Here is a 12,919-nt window from a genome sequence, read left to right on the forward strand (position 1 = left end):
CGCACGCGAGCGTACGTGCGCGAGGCCAGATTACCGTCCGCCCGGATTTATTACCGATTTGCACGAAATTTGTTGCGGAGCCGTTTAAGGTGCTCGAACTATTAAGGGAACGTAATCGTGTGCTTAATAATTACAATAAATAATTCGTGCATCACGCCGGAGCGCGCTCGTCATTAAAGTCTTTTTAAATTTTCGCGGAACAAGCCTATTTTAATGGCTATCGCCGATATCGAGGAGGAAAAATGCGAGGCCTCGCCGTATAAATATACCGATCCCGTCGGGGTAGCGGATCGAAATAAGGACCGCATACTGGGCGCATACCGGGCGTACGCGCAACCGTGCGTACAACCGGAAACCGCGATGGCGAACACGCACGTACGCATAAACACGTGCGCGCGCGCGCACGCACGCACACACACACAAAACACACACACACGATTCTGTCCTCTAGGCTCTTTACTCTTCCTGCTGGACGTCGACCGGTTGCGCCGCCGCCATCGGTCGCCGATTCTCCTTGTCGTACTTCGCCGGTGCACCTTTCATATTTCCCCCTCTATCCGTCTGCCCATATCGAGGCGGGTGAATTTCGATAGGTCGCGACCGCTCGAAGGAACGGGGCCCGCGAGAGTAAAAATTCTCAACGGCTTCTTCTCCGGAGCGAGGGAAAAGTCCCCGGTGAGGATCGTCTCTCCTATCCGGCGCGCGACGGCCGTCGATTCGCGAGGTCGCGCGACGAGTCTCTCGCTCTCCCTGCGCGCGAAATTCGCGAAGCCGACCCTCGCGCTCCGCCACTCCGCGGCGGTTTGACGTTTCTGCCTGCCAAAACTATGTTTAAATGCATAACGCGCGCGCACACGGATGCGCACACATACGGAAGCGGGGCGCGTTTATTTTTAGCGACGGCCGCTTCCCGAAAATCGCGCCCCCTTTCTCTCACGTCTTGGCGATAACACCCTCGCCTCCTCCAGCACCCTGGCGTCATCGACCGATGCGCCGCGATGCATCGCCGAAGTCTCGCCGCCGCGGGAGCGCCAAGCTTTTTACCGCTTCCTGCATATATATAGGAGGCCAAAGCGGTTTGTTAAACAAAGAGAAAACGTGCTCGCACGTTCTTAAGAGGAGATTTAAAAAAAAAGAACAAAATATTCACAGGTATTTGCACAACGCTCTCACGTTGGATCCGATTCTTGGAAGGCGCGCGGGAAGGCGGACGCGTGTATTTCCGAAACGAAATAATTTTCGAAATAGAGAACTGGCAGAAACATCTGGGATATCGAAATCTCTCTCTCTCCGCATCTCTCGCGAGAAATCTCGGGAAAATAATTGCTGTTTATTTACCGCGCGCCGTCAAAGACCGCGGAATCGCGCTCGGTTTGCCAAAACGAAAAATACTTCCGCGGCTGTATCAGTCTTCGGAAGCGTCGTCGGTTCCGCGAGAATGCGAAGGGACGTCGAGGATGAGTTACGGCGGGCAGGTGGGCACGTTGCAAAATTTCACCCGATTGTTATATTGTATGCGTGGCGGTGAAATAACATCGAAGTTTTCCAAAATACGCGCGCGGTCCAAATTTCGTGGCAGAGTTACGTGAAAAAAACCTTTTTCGACGAAGGAGCCTCATTTTAAAGGTCGCCTCACTTTGATAACGTAAATAGAGAAATGAACCAGTGCTGCTATTCGCGAATTTTCATTGTCAAACACTGGTCAACCTACTCTGGGAAAAATTTCGACCGTTTTTTCTGTAGTTAAGCAATCTAACATTTCGGTTAGTGCCTCTCGAGTGAAAATTATCTTTGCGTTACTGAATATCGGCAGAACTAATTGAGAGAATTGATCGGTGTTACTTGAAAATCTTGGATATAGATAGAATAGCTAATTGCGATTTTTAGATACGCGGGGTAAAATTCGTGAAAGACTAGAGTTACGAACAATCCAAATAATTCGATTACTAATTGTGGGCCTCAAAATGGGTTGCTAACTGTCTTTTTTTCCCTCCAAAGCGTAATATAACTAATAGCGAATAGAGTCTGCCTGACGTAGCACCACTCGGGCTTCGGTTCTTCATTGTTTGAACACGTCAAACTCAACAAGAGACCAGAGAATCGCAGGGAAAATTTTTTCTCTGCGAACAACGCGTGCAGTCGTTGGTCGTAATTAGGACGCCACGCCGGAAAGAAGACCCGAACTGTTTCCTTAATTAGAAAAGGTCAGCGAGGTGTCGCGATATTCGCGTGCGCACGTTTAGTCAAGTGTGGCATGAAGACGTTCGAGTTGCACACGAAACGGTGCGCGTTGAACGACGCGACACGATTTTCGTGGAGTTTACCGATGAAACGAGCCGACACGGGGAGGACCGAGTTAAGAGAATCGAGCCGACGGAGGAAGGCGTTGAGAGAAGCAGCAGTCGAGCTGGAAAATGCGGCCCGGCCCGAGTCGCTCCACGAGGCTTCTTCGCCCGCGAGGACAGCGTCGCGGTCGACGATCACCAACACTGACTGACGTTGCGCGACCTCGGGGTCGAACGGCGACTGAGTGCCGCGCGGAATCGGCGAACCAGGTCGAATTAGACCGACTCGGGTGTACGAGGCTCACTTGTTGATGAATGCGAGTGCAATCCCGCGGATTGATCAGCGAACGTGCGAAGTTCCACGAGCGCGGTCGACCTCTCACGAGGCCCTTCCCTATCGATTGCCGAAAGGGCGCTCCGTTTCGAACTCTGGTCCACGCTCTCCTCTCGTTAGGCTGGGATCTATCTATCTTCTGAAATACGCGCGAGCCTTCGAGTTTGACCGACAGCGCCGAGGCTCTTGTTAATCCCGCGATAATTTCACACGCTATAATTACGCTTCTGCTGGTCGTGGCATTAATAACCTGCTTCGCGAGTGAGGCACAGCGTTGCGATTATTGTTAATCCCGCGTGAGGAGAAGGAGCAGTAAGTGTTGTAAATTATACCATACATAAATTACAGTATCTCGAAGCGAATCCGTCGCTCGCAGATTCCTCGCTCGTAACGTTGTTGACCTTACTCGGTGATAATGAGGAAATTTACAAAATCATTGACCAACTGGGCGCGGCGTTTTGCATTATTCAGGTATAAAACGAGCGCTTTCCAACTCGCGCGAAATGAAGGTAAAATAATTGAAATCTCGTTGATTTTCACTGTAAGTTAATCATGACGTACAATACACAGACCGCGCACCCTCAGAAAGGATTTCTGTTACCGAGACAAAAAATATTCTTGACGCATTTCTATTTCTCGCAACCTCATTTAGTGGAGGGACATTTGGTGGGGGAAAGAGGGCCAGTGCGAGCCAAACGCAGGTATTCGTGCGAAGGTACCCAATGTGAGACTTTTTATTGAATTTACAAATCAATCGTCAAACGTTATTAGACAAAGATGAGACGAGCACTCAACTGTCAGCTATATATCTCGTTCTGTACATGTTTTCAACACGTAGAGAACGCGCAGTCTATTCTTGCCGTGTCTATGAAGTTAATTTAGCTTAATGGGTAATCAAAGAGTGATTTGCTTCGCTTCGTTTATTATTGCTTCATTTAGTTATTTTGCTGGTCCCATGACGTTTGCTTTTCCTTTGTGGAGCTCATATATCAGAGTCCAGGCGCAGTATAGATGAGTTTAATTGAATGCAATGCGGTTAAAGTCGGTTAAGCTAATGTAAGTCAAACACAATAGGACGTGACGCGATAAAAAGTGACACAACGATGTAAATCACACCGACGCAAATCAAGTCGCGAATGTATACCTGGAAGCCGTCCAAAGCCGCAAGATAACAAGAATAATAAATAATAAGGTTGAAATGTTCAATTTTACATGAAACGTAACGTTTAGTCACGGTATAATCCGCACGATTCGTGGCGAATCACATGAATTATCGAGGGTTAACAATTTTTAGGCGTTCACGAAAGCCTCTGCGAAAAATAAAAAAACGCCAATGCAAAAGGACAATTCCATTTCTTCGCGACGGACAAAACTCACAAACACGTGACATTGAAGTTATCGTCGGCGCCGTCAAAGCAGAAGAAGAAGAAACATTCAATTAGATCGATCGCGTGTTCATTTAGTACACATTGTCCATTTCTCTGATCGACAGCGATTGTCAGATTGCGCCGTCGCTAAATCTTCACTCGTTCTCCCCGGGACACCTATAGTTATCGGCGTCCTCATCGAGGCGATCGCGTCGACGAAATTGCAGCTTAACGTCATTCAGCGAGTATCGCACGTTTATCTGATCAACGGCGGTTGGTAAAACGTCGAATTATAATGTCGCCGAGTCTCAGCCGCCAACTCGTCATCAAGGTGACCGTTGTTCGGCGGTGACACCCACTCGCGACGTCACGTTCGCGCGCTACGGCGCTAATAACCGCCTGATCGACAGCGTGGGATAAAAAGGACACATGATAGAGCCGCGGATCGACGATCGTCGCGGGGACATTAGAAATTCAAATCCGACTTGGTCCGCGAGACTCGGGCACGCCGGGCCCGACCACGCCTCTTATTCATGACCTAAGCGCGAGATCTCAACCGGTTCACGCGGCCGTACCTCTCGACGTTGAAACCCACCTGGAGTACTCACGCTATCCGGTACTCTCCGTTCGCGCGCACATCGACTTCCCCTTCGTCGTCCTTCGCGAATCATGCGGGAAGGACGGTTAGGGTTACATGGCGATCAATACGCGGCGGACTTTATTGACCGCCGCAATCTCGCGCGATCCATTCTCGCGCGGAACTTTACGTTTACGAGCCTCGCGCCTCGTCGTGGCCGATCGCGGGCGCAGATGTTCCCGATAGAACAGCCGTCGCGAGGCGGATCGGTCCCGTCAGCCCCGGCCCCAAGTGCGCCGACGTGGTCCCCGATCGTGGTCTCCCGAGACATTTGCCTCTCGAAAAAAATCGGGAATCGAAAGGCGGAAACAGATACGCGAGGGAATATCCTTAAATCTCCCCCGCGGCGCGTATATTAATCGTCGCGGGAACCAGATAATAACAAGTTCATAAGTTTACGATCAAGGATATCAGCAAACGTCAGGTGATTTGGCCTAACTGTTGTTGAATGAGTGCTGGTTTCGATGATCCCTGACGCCGATATTGAAACCGACACCGAGGCCGCCTCTCGAACGGCTCACGCCTGTGAATCGCGCTACGCTCGAGTTCCGCGTCAAAGAAAAGGGGAAAAAACGAGAAGAAAGGATAGTAGTACACCGTATTTCACGTGCGTTGCTCGGGCGATCGGGAGAGGAGACGACACAACGAGTAAACGTTCGTAGGAGCAAAAAAAAAGCCGCAGATGATGTTCGGCGAGGTGGGGCTCTACTCTCCAGGCCGGGAATATATAAATCGCAGGCGGGGCTGAAATTCAAGTTAGTGCGGATACGATCTGAGACTATCGGCAACCTGCGGAGACAAGCGATGTGGGTGAGTCTGCCGGTGATTCATGGAACCGCTGTCGTTGTTACGCTCCTTCGTCCGTTCGCCCATCTAGAGCGGCGCCGACCTGGCGTTAAACCGACAGAGACGAAATTCCACGTTTCCATCCCGTTTTCTCCAAAGCGATGCTCGTTGAGATCGCCAGTCGATTGTCGTGCTTCTGCTTCAATGTAATTATTTCACAACTTCAGTGTTTTTATTCACCGCATATCTGGCATTTTTAATAATACAGAAAATTTATTGCGAAAAATATTACCTCAGCCAAGGTTTGAACCTGGACTTCCCTACTCTCTAGGAAGACTCTAGTCTCTCTAGAAGACGCCCGCCTAGAGAGTAGGGGAATCCAGGTTCGAATCCCGGCTGAGGTAAATTTTTCGCAATAAATTTTCTGTATTAAAATGCCTAGGAAGACTCTAGCCTCTCTAGACGCCCGCCTAGAGAGAAGGGAAGTCCAGTTTTGAACCCAGGCTGAGGTAAATTTTCCGCAATAAATTTTCTGTATTATTAAAAATGCCAGATATAGTGAATAAAAACAGTGAAGTTGTTAATTAGTGCTGGCGACATGAGGAATATTCTTGGTAGTAATTACTTGACACTGAAGACACTCTGACAACGCCCCTGACCTTAGTCCTACTGTGGTCGTTACGTCGGATAGAGGTGCCTTCCAACCAGGATTGGGAAGTAACTCGTTACTTGTAACGAGCCTGTACTCCTTCGAATTATATTGGTAGGACGTTGTTATACGTACCGCGCTGACGTTACGGCGTTTTCGTGGAAGGTAATTTCATCTTGTTTGCAACTCGGTGATCATTCGCATGCAACGCACGAAATGCGACGGGCATCGCAAACATCGAAAGTTATTGCGCTGCGCGTGCTCCTCGTCTATATACTCTTTCGACAGACGATAAATGAGCGCGTGCACCCTGACGATGTTGACCAGTTAAGAAAACAATGAATATATGTAGAGGCGCCTTTAACTGTACGGTTTAACGTTCGTCCCGCTGTTTGAAAATAAAATCGAAATTGCTGGGCGAACGACACGCTTATCAATCTTAAATCTCTTTGCAGGGTCTATCATCGTTCGCGGTTTTCTTCGCGGTGGTGCTTGGAACGGCAGTATCGAAGCCGCTATGGTCGACTTTAGTCGGCACCAATTATCTGTACCCGACGCCCGGAATCGGCGCACAGCCGCAATATCTCGCCGCGTATCAAAACGCGCACTCTCCCTATTACGTTTACAATGTATCGTCGACACCGTAAAATATTCCACGCCCCACGCGCGGACATCGTCTTGTAATGTCACGGCGTCTTTTTCAGGTTTACTCGAACGCGGGAGGTGTACCGAGCACCCTTCACGTTAGCGGCAAACCAGAAATTTCTCACAACCCCGTTTACAGCTTCTACTACGGGACGCCGATTTACGATATCCGGATCCCGTTAAATCCGGTAATTACGTCATTTCGAGGGGACCGCTCGAACCAGTAGTAGAACTAGAGTAGGTCCACCTCGACTTTTGCGGTCCCGATCACGTGGTATTCCGCCGTGTCTTCGGCGCAAATCCAGCAGCGTACGCGCGTGTGCTCATCAAACTACGCTACTCCACGTACAACTTTTCTCTCATTGGCTGCTCCAACAAAATGTTGCAGAAGAGATCGATGCAAAGCGAAACGAACGACGGAGTGGACCTACTGGTTGGGCTGATGGCAGAGAACGATCCGTAAACTCTTAAATCTGTTTTAAGGCCTGTGTCCGCGATGCTAGAACTTGGTCCAAGTTGTAGACGTAAGGCAAGGCAGAGAAAAACTTCGCGACTTGAGCTTTTCTCTACCTTGCCTTATGCGGCGTCTACAATGAGACTTTAAGACGTAAGATTTCAGAAATTGATCAATCGTAGTCGAATGTGAGGAGAATTGGTCAAGTTCCTAAATCTTACGTCGTGAAATCTGATTGTAGACACGTTACGTTTACGACTTAAGACAGTCTTAACCCAGTGAGAAATGATTCGTCGATCGACGTTGAATCGACATCGACACCGGCAAATTGACGTCGATCCGACGTCAATCGACGAATCATTTCTCACTGGGAACCGCTTACGGGATTGTTCTCCGCCATCATCCTTGCACTATGGCTCGAACCGTACGTCCTGCGGACGAACATCGTGACAATTTGCATTATTCCAGGTTTATCCCGTGCTGACGCCGTCGCATCCAGGAATCCCTCCGGCGCTCCCGCCGACGTCGACGGAACAATCTTTCGACGAAGCCGATTACGACGGCATCGAGAAGTTAGATACGAAATTCGAGTCGGACACGGAGATAAAAAAACCAGAAGACAACGAACAGGACGATTCCATAACCGTCGAAGCAATATGAGATAATTGTCGTTTCGTGCAATGCAGCGTACAAACGTGGAAAGTTAATTATAGTACGATAAAAGTTCGCTTCTTTAGTGCCACTTCTGTATTTATGTTACGTTACATTATATGCGAGACGCGTTAAACTCCGGGGGGAAAAAAGGCAGCGACCCATTTTGCGGCCCACAATTGCTAATCGAATTACTTGGATTGTCCGTAACTCTACTCTGGAAAAAGTTTTGACCGTTCTTTTGTAGTTAAGCAACTTAACATTTCGGTTAGTGCCTCTTAAGCGAAAATTATCTTTCCGTTGCTGAATATCGACAGAACTAATTGAGAGAATTGATTAGTATTACTTTAAAAGCCAATGGCGATTTTTACTTACGCGGGATAAAATTCGTAAAAGACTAGAGTTACGAACAATCCAGATAACAATTCGATTACTAATTGTGGGCCCCAAAATGAGTGGTTGGTGTCTCTTTTTCCCCAGAGAACAGTTCCCGAACAACGCGTATGTCTAAGAGGCATCTTTAGGTCGTCTTGAAGATGTCTTTTAAGCATGCGTGCCGCGTGGGTTCTTTTTGACGAATCTTTTTCTTTTTAAAGAATTAGGTACGATACTTGTAATAAAACCTGTAAGATTTTGATACGCCTCACTTAATTTATCTTCCCCCGGTTCGAAACGCCACTTGAAAGCTGGTCGGACTGATCTGTGAACTTGTTAGCAGACGTCGATTTTTCATCGCGCCTAGTATCGGGGGAGCCATTTATTAAATCGACAGAATTCGACTGGCTCGATATCGCCGCACAAAGAACAGGACGGCGGCCGAGTGACTTGGCGTCGCGCGATAAATCGACCGTACTTGGGGGGGAAAAAAACGTGGAGGTCGCTTACCCCGGGAATCCGAGATAAAACGGGGTCAAAGATGATGGAGAAGTCTTCGAGTCCATCAGTGCAGCGATTTCCTTGGCGCGCGCTCGTCGACACCCGACGCGTCGCGGAAATGATCGTCCGCCGTGGAACGTTATGGGCGGCGGTCGCGGTGCTCGTTCTTCTCGCGAGCGTATCGTCCTCTGGCTCGGTGAAGCTGCGAAAGCCGCGGAAGAGGACCACGACGAGGATCCCGTATCAGCAGTCCAGGACCGGGCCGGTGGTCATAAGAGTGATGCACAAGTACGCCGACGACGGTGTCGCGCGTGGTGCATCGGGCGGTTGCGCTAATGGCAATTGCAATGGCAAGTTTCACCTCGGCGCCAACGAAGCGATGTCCGAGGAGGACAACTTCCTCTCGGACGAGGAATCGCTGCGTTACGCCGTACACCCGGAGAGGTACGAGCACTTCGTGCTGAGGAAGAATACGGGACACGCGGGCAGATACAGACGGGACTCTGCACCCGCGGGATCGCAGCCGCCGACCGACCTCGATCGCGGTGCAGTCCCGAGGAATGAGACGAGAGGGAATGTCACGCGGGTTCCGCTGCACAGAATCGACCGTGCGAGGGGCCTTGCGGAGTCTGTCAGAGCGCGAAGAAGCCTCGCTGCCGACTATTCCTCGCGGAGGAACGACAGCGACTATTTCACGCAACGGAAAGCCATCATGGACAAATATTACGCGCGGCAGCGCGAGATAAACGCGCTGTACGCCGATCTGATGAACATTGTTCCGCGATCGGAGCACAACGTGTCGCAGTATCGTCCGGCGTCGACGGGCAACGCCACCCTGTTCAGCCTCGGCCGTGTATCCCTGGGCAGAAACTCGACGGCGAGGGACGGCGCGATTTTCCGCCATTCGCCCACGAAGCTCGATCCGATATACAGCAATGAAACGCGATACAACAAGACCGAGCTGGACAATCGACGGAACGTCGCCCTGGACGTCGACCCCGGCTTCAAGTCCGATGCGAATTTATCTGAAGCGAGAAGTAGCGGTAGCGCCGAGAGAAGTGCGCTGGACCACATCGTCACGCCCACGCCGTGTACAAATTTATCCTCATCCGGCACTTTCGCTCCGAAAACGCGACCCAGGCACGCTAAAAATTGCACCCACGACGGCTGCGATCGCACCTCGATAGACGTGCGTTAACAAAATTAACGTCACCTTCGTACGAATTTCTCAATTTCCCAGGTAGAACACAAAGTAATATCGTAATGGCATCGAGTACACGCAGAGAATCTTCTCTTAAAATTTATTCTCAAAATCATGAACGCAAAATACCCTGAAAAACTTTCATAAAGTTCAAAATGCCGTGTGGTCCCTCGATTACATGATTTTCTGGGTGAATCTTAAGAGAAAATTCTTTCTCTATGAATTGATGTAGCAATAATTTTTAAGTGATTTATAGTCAAAAAGTCACTTAAAAATCATTGCTACATCCAGAATTTACCACAAAATAATAAAAAGTGTATCGAATAACGTCATAATAACTTTTCCTAACGTGACTTCCACCTGACGTCACTGTGATATCGTGTTCTACCTGGATTTAGCACTGTTTCGTACGTTACCCGGGCACAACGTGTAATATATCATGCGTCGTGTTACGGATTTTGTCTTATTTTCCAGTACAACGCCTCGGGCAATCTACGATGGGGAACGTGCGAAGGGAGTATCGTGTACCAGCACAACCTGCTCCTAGGACTGACGGGTCCCTCGAACCTCGACGCTCTGTTCGAGGTGATCATTCAGGGTCCCGTCTGCATCACCTGCGTAGAGACGTTGCGATATAACGAAACCAGAGCGACGGTCACGCTGGACTCCGGGGGACGTGGGCACGAATACGCGAAGCTCAGACTGCAGGGTTACGAGAACGAGGGGTTTTCCTACATAATTAAGGTCTGGGGCGTTAAGAAAACCGGCCAGGTTTGCGATAACGTAGACTGATCGAGGTGCGAGTGACGTGTATAAAAATCAACGTGCCAAATAGCGTCACGCGTGCGTATAAAAAGTTTTTAATATAAAAAATTAAGTAATGCTCTTATAAATATATCGTGTTGTCGTCTGGTTAGTTTTACTCTACATTAAGCGAGTAATCTCGAGGCACGAGACAGGCTCCCAGTAAACACCGAGCGACAATTGCGTAACATCGATATTAAAATTTCCCACTCGGCGATGCAAACGTACTATATAACACGCGTGTTATGTTACATTTACGTCGTTGAGTGGGAAATTATAATATTGTTACGTAACCGTCACTCGGTGAGCTGACAAACACATGAGATATGTCACAAAAAATTCGCAATTCTCTCCACGAAAAATATCTATGCAAAGTATACAAAAATAATCCGAGTCTCGTCTGATTCGATATTATTAGAGGAAAGTCCTATTATAGGATTCTAACACGAGACAGCAGGTTTTCAACGTCCAACTTCAACCGCACATCTTTGTTCGCAACGGTTACACGACGTCTAACAATCAATTTTCCACTAAACAGAGAGAGAGAGATTTCACTCCGAGGGCAATAAATTCATGGCGGGACCAACAGATAACGCCTATTAATTTAGCGGAAACTCCGCTATCTCATATTGGGAGCCTATCTCATAATAAAGGACTTTCCTCTACAATATAGAACGTAGCATTAATGTAGCTAGGACTCTTCAACTTGATCGAACATCTGCACCGTCATGTAGATTGAACATTATATACTCAAGCAATTGCAGTCAAAGTTCAATGTAATGGCGTGACCAACGTACTAAATGCCAATTGATTGCACAGCCGCGCCAACGCTCCAACGAGCACCGATTATTCTTCAACGTGTAACAACGAAGAATAATCTTTACCTCGTTGAAGAGAGAGGTTAAAGAAATGGGAGGAGGAAACCAAAAATCTTTATACATTTTACCGACACACCTATTCGCGCTTGCAATGCTCATGGAAAAAAAAAAATATATATATATATATATACGTAAAGCTTCCCTCTTCACCTACTTATCACGATTTATTTCGACCGATTTACTTCCACCTTGCGAGGCTCAAGATCTCTTCGGTGTAGAGGTCGGAAGAGGTGGCGGTGGTACGTCCGGTACCTTTTCCCTATCGCTCTTCGCGTAGACTCTCTTCTCGTCGTGGAAGCTCGGTAACAGGTGGCCGGAATCGGCGTTCTTCGGCGTGGTAGCCGGGATCGGCTCCAGGGACTCGTAGGGCTGGTAATCGACGTAGTAAGTGCCGGGGTGCGGATTGAAGTCGTTGTACGTGTAGATGTACGGCTCGTAGTAGAGGGAATGGTAGCTCGGGTAGAAGCTCAACGGCACCCGCTCGCTCTTCTTCGCGGGGCTGGTACCGCCGTTCTTCGGATCGCCCTCCTGCGCGCGATCGACGGCGGTCGCGCCCACGCGCTCCTTCGCGACACCGAAGCTCGTCGACTCGGCTAGACGCGACGTTGACGAAGAGGCCTGGTCGTTCCCGGCCGCGGCCGCCTTGCCATCGCCGGCGAGCTGCGGATAGTGCACCACTTCCGGCTCGGCAAAGTAAGGCGCTATCTGCGTGTAATAGAACGGCGGCACGTAGCCGACGGCGGTTCGATGGATGATCGGCTGTATCACGGGGAACGCTCGCGACGGCGACAGATTCTGATTGCTCGTGATCACGGCGTTGTACACCTTCGGTACCTTGAGGAGACCCGGCGCGGCGAACGCGACTCCGGCGGTAGTCAACACGCACAAGATCAGCAGCTTCATCTAGAAGAAGAGACCCCATTAATCCCCCAGTAAATTTACTTTAACGCTGATACCGAGACCGTAAGAAGAATTTCAATTTTTCTTTCACGCAGAGAAAATGCCTGCGGAAGAATCTTACGTACATTTTATGCAACTTATAATTTTATTACAGACAATAATTGTATTGTACAAATTTGAAGGAATGAAGGACTGTTTTAAATTTATTGCGAAAAATATTACCTCGGGGTTTGAACCTGGACCTCCCTCTCGAAGGTTCAAACCCTGAGGTAATATTTTTCGCAATAAATTTAAAATATAAAATATTTAGACATCAACACCCTGTCACGGCTCTTAGTCCTTAATTCCTACAAATTTGTGTTTATCACATTTGAGCCATGCGAATTTGATATAAATTGTATTGTCTCTTCTCGTAAGGATGTGACGAAAAATGGTATCGAGAGCAATATAGC

The 12,919-nt window shown here is 48.8% G+C and overlaps 4 protein-coding genes across 11 annotated transcripts in view; 2 read left to right on the forward strand and 2 right to left on the reverse strand.

Moving 5' to 3' along the window:
- The window catches only part of LOC105562007 (cytosolic carboxypeptidase 1-like), a 36,514-nt gene extending 31,774 nt beyond the window's left edge, over window positions 1-4,740 (reverse strand). For 4 of the 7 annotated variants that reach the window (XM_012012480.1, XM_012012474.1, XM_012012477.1 and 1 more), the window contains exon 1: window positions 461-1,165. In XM_012012480.1, coding sequence (XP_011867870.1) covers window positions 461-543 — 83 coding nt within the window. In that variant the 5' untranslated portion in view covers window positions 544-1,165. The other 3 variants (XM_012012483.1, XM_012012482.1, XM_012012479.1) reach the window with 3 other exon arrangements.
- Window positions 4,741-5,345: 605 nt separating this feature from the next.
- Window positions 5,346-8,080, forward strand: LOC105562008. 2 transcript variants are annotated; one of them, XM_012012488.1, is made up of 4 exons: window positions 5,346-5,433; window positions 6,514-6,687; window positions 6,763-6,891; window positions 7,626-8,080. In XM_012012488.1, exons 1-4 carry the CDS (start codon window positions 5,428-5,430, stop codon window positions 7,815-7,817), a joined length of 501 nt encoding a protein of 166 aa, XP_011867878.1. In that variant the 5' UTR covers window positions 5,346-5,427; the 3' UTR covers window positions 7,818-8,080. The 2 variants fall into 2 exon arrangements, with proteins under 2 accessions (XP_011867878.1, XP_011867877.1); XM_012012487.1 differs by lacking the exon at window positions 5,346-5,433 and adding an exon at window positions 6,260-6,385.
- Window positions 8,081-8,709: 629 nt separating this feature from the next.
- Window positions 8,710-10,780, forward strand: LOC105562009. The gene is made up of 2 exons (XM_012012489.1): window positions 8,710-9,873; window positions 10,360-10,780. The coding sequence occupies exons 1-2, from the start codon at window positions 8,725-8,727 to the stop codon at window positions 10,675-10,677; spliced, it is 1,467 nt and encodes a 488-aa protein (XP_011867879.1). The 5' UTR covers window positions 8,710-8,724; the 3' UTR covers window positions 10,678-10,780.
- A 507-nt stretch (window positions 10,781-11,287) lies between these two features.
- LOC105562010 overlaps window positions 11,288-12,919 on the reverse strand; it is a 4,769-nt gene continuing 3,137 nt past the window's right edge. The window contains exon 2 of the mRNA XM_012012490.1: window positions 11,288-12,470. Within this exon, the coding sequence (XP_011867880.1) occupies window positions 11,766-12,470 (705 nt within the window). The 3' untranslated portion in view covers window positions 11,288-11,765. The remainder of the gene's footprint in view (window positions 12,471-12,919) is intronic.

Source organism: Vollenhovia emeryi, unplaced genomic scaffold (assembly GCF_000949405.1).
Source record: "Vollenhovia emeryi isolate VEMERY1.0 unplaced genomic scaffold, V.emery_V1.0 DF939197.1, whole genome shotgun sequence".
Lineage (NCBI taxonomy): Eukaryota > Metazoa > Arthropoda > Insecta > Hymenoptera > Formicidae > Vollenhovia > Vollenhovia emeryi.

Excerpts from the sequence above, each read along its gene's own strand:
- LOC105562008 (XM_012012487.1), top strand. The coding sequence starts at position 6,275 with ATGCGACGGGCATCGCAAACATCGAAAGTTATTGCGCTGCGCGTGCTC. Across the intron at positions 6,688-6,762 it reads CTCCCTATTACGTTTACAAT|GTTTACTCGAACGCGGGAGG; the intron begins GTATCGTCGACA and ends CGTCTTTTTCAG. Across the intron at positions 6,892-7,625 it reads TCCGGATCCCGTTAAATCCG|GTTTATCCCGTGCTGACGCC; the intron begins GTAATTACGTCA and ends GCATTATTCCAG.
- LOC105562009 (XM_012012489.1), top strand. The coding sequence starts at position 8,725 with ATGATGGAGAAGTCTTCGAGTCCATCAGTGCAGCGATTTCCTTGGCGC. Across the intron at positions 9,874-10,359 it reads GCGATCGCACCTCGATAGAC|TACAACGCCTCGGGCAATCT; the intron begins GTGCGTTAACAA and ends CTTATTTTCCAG.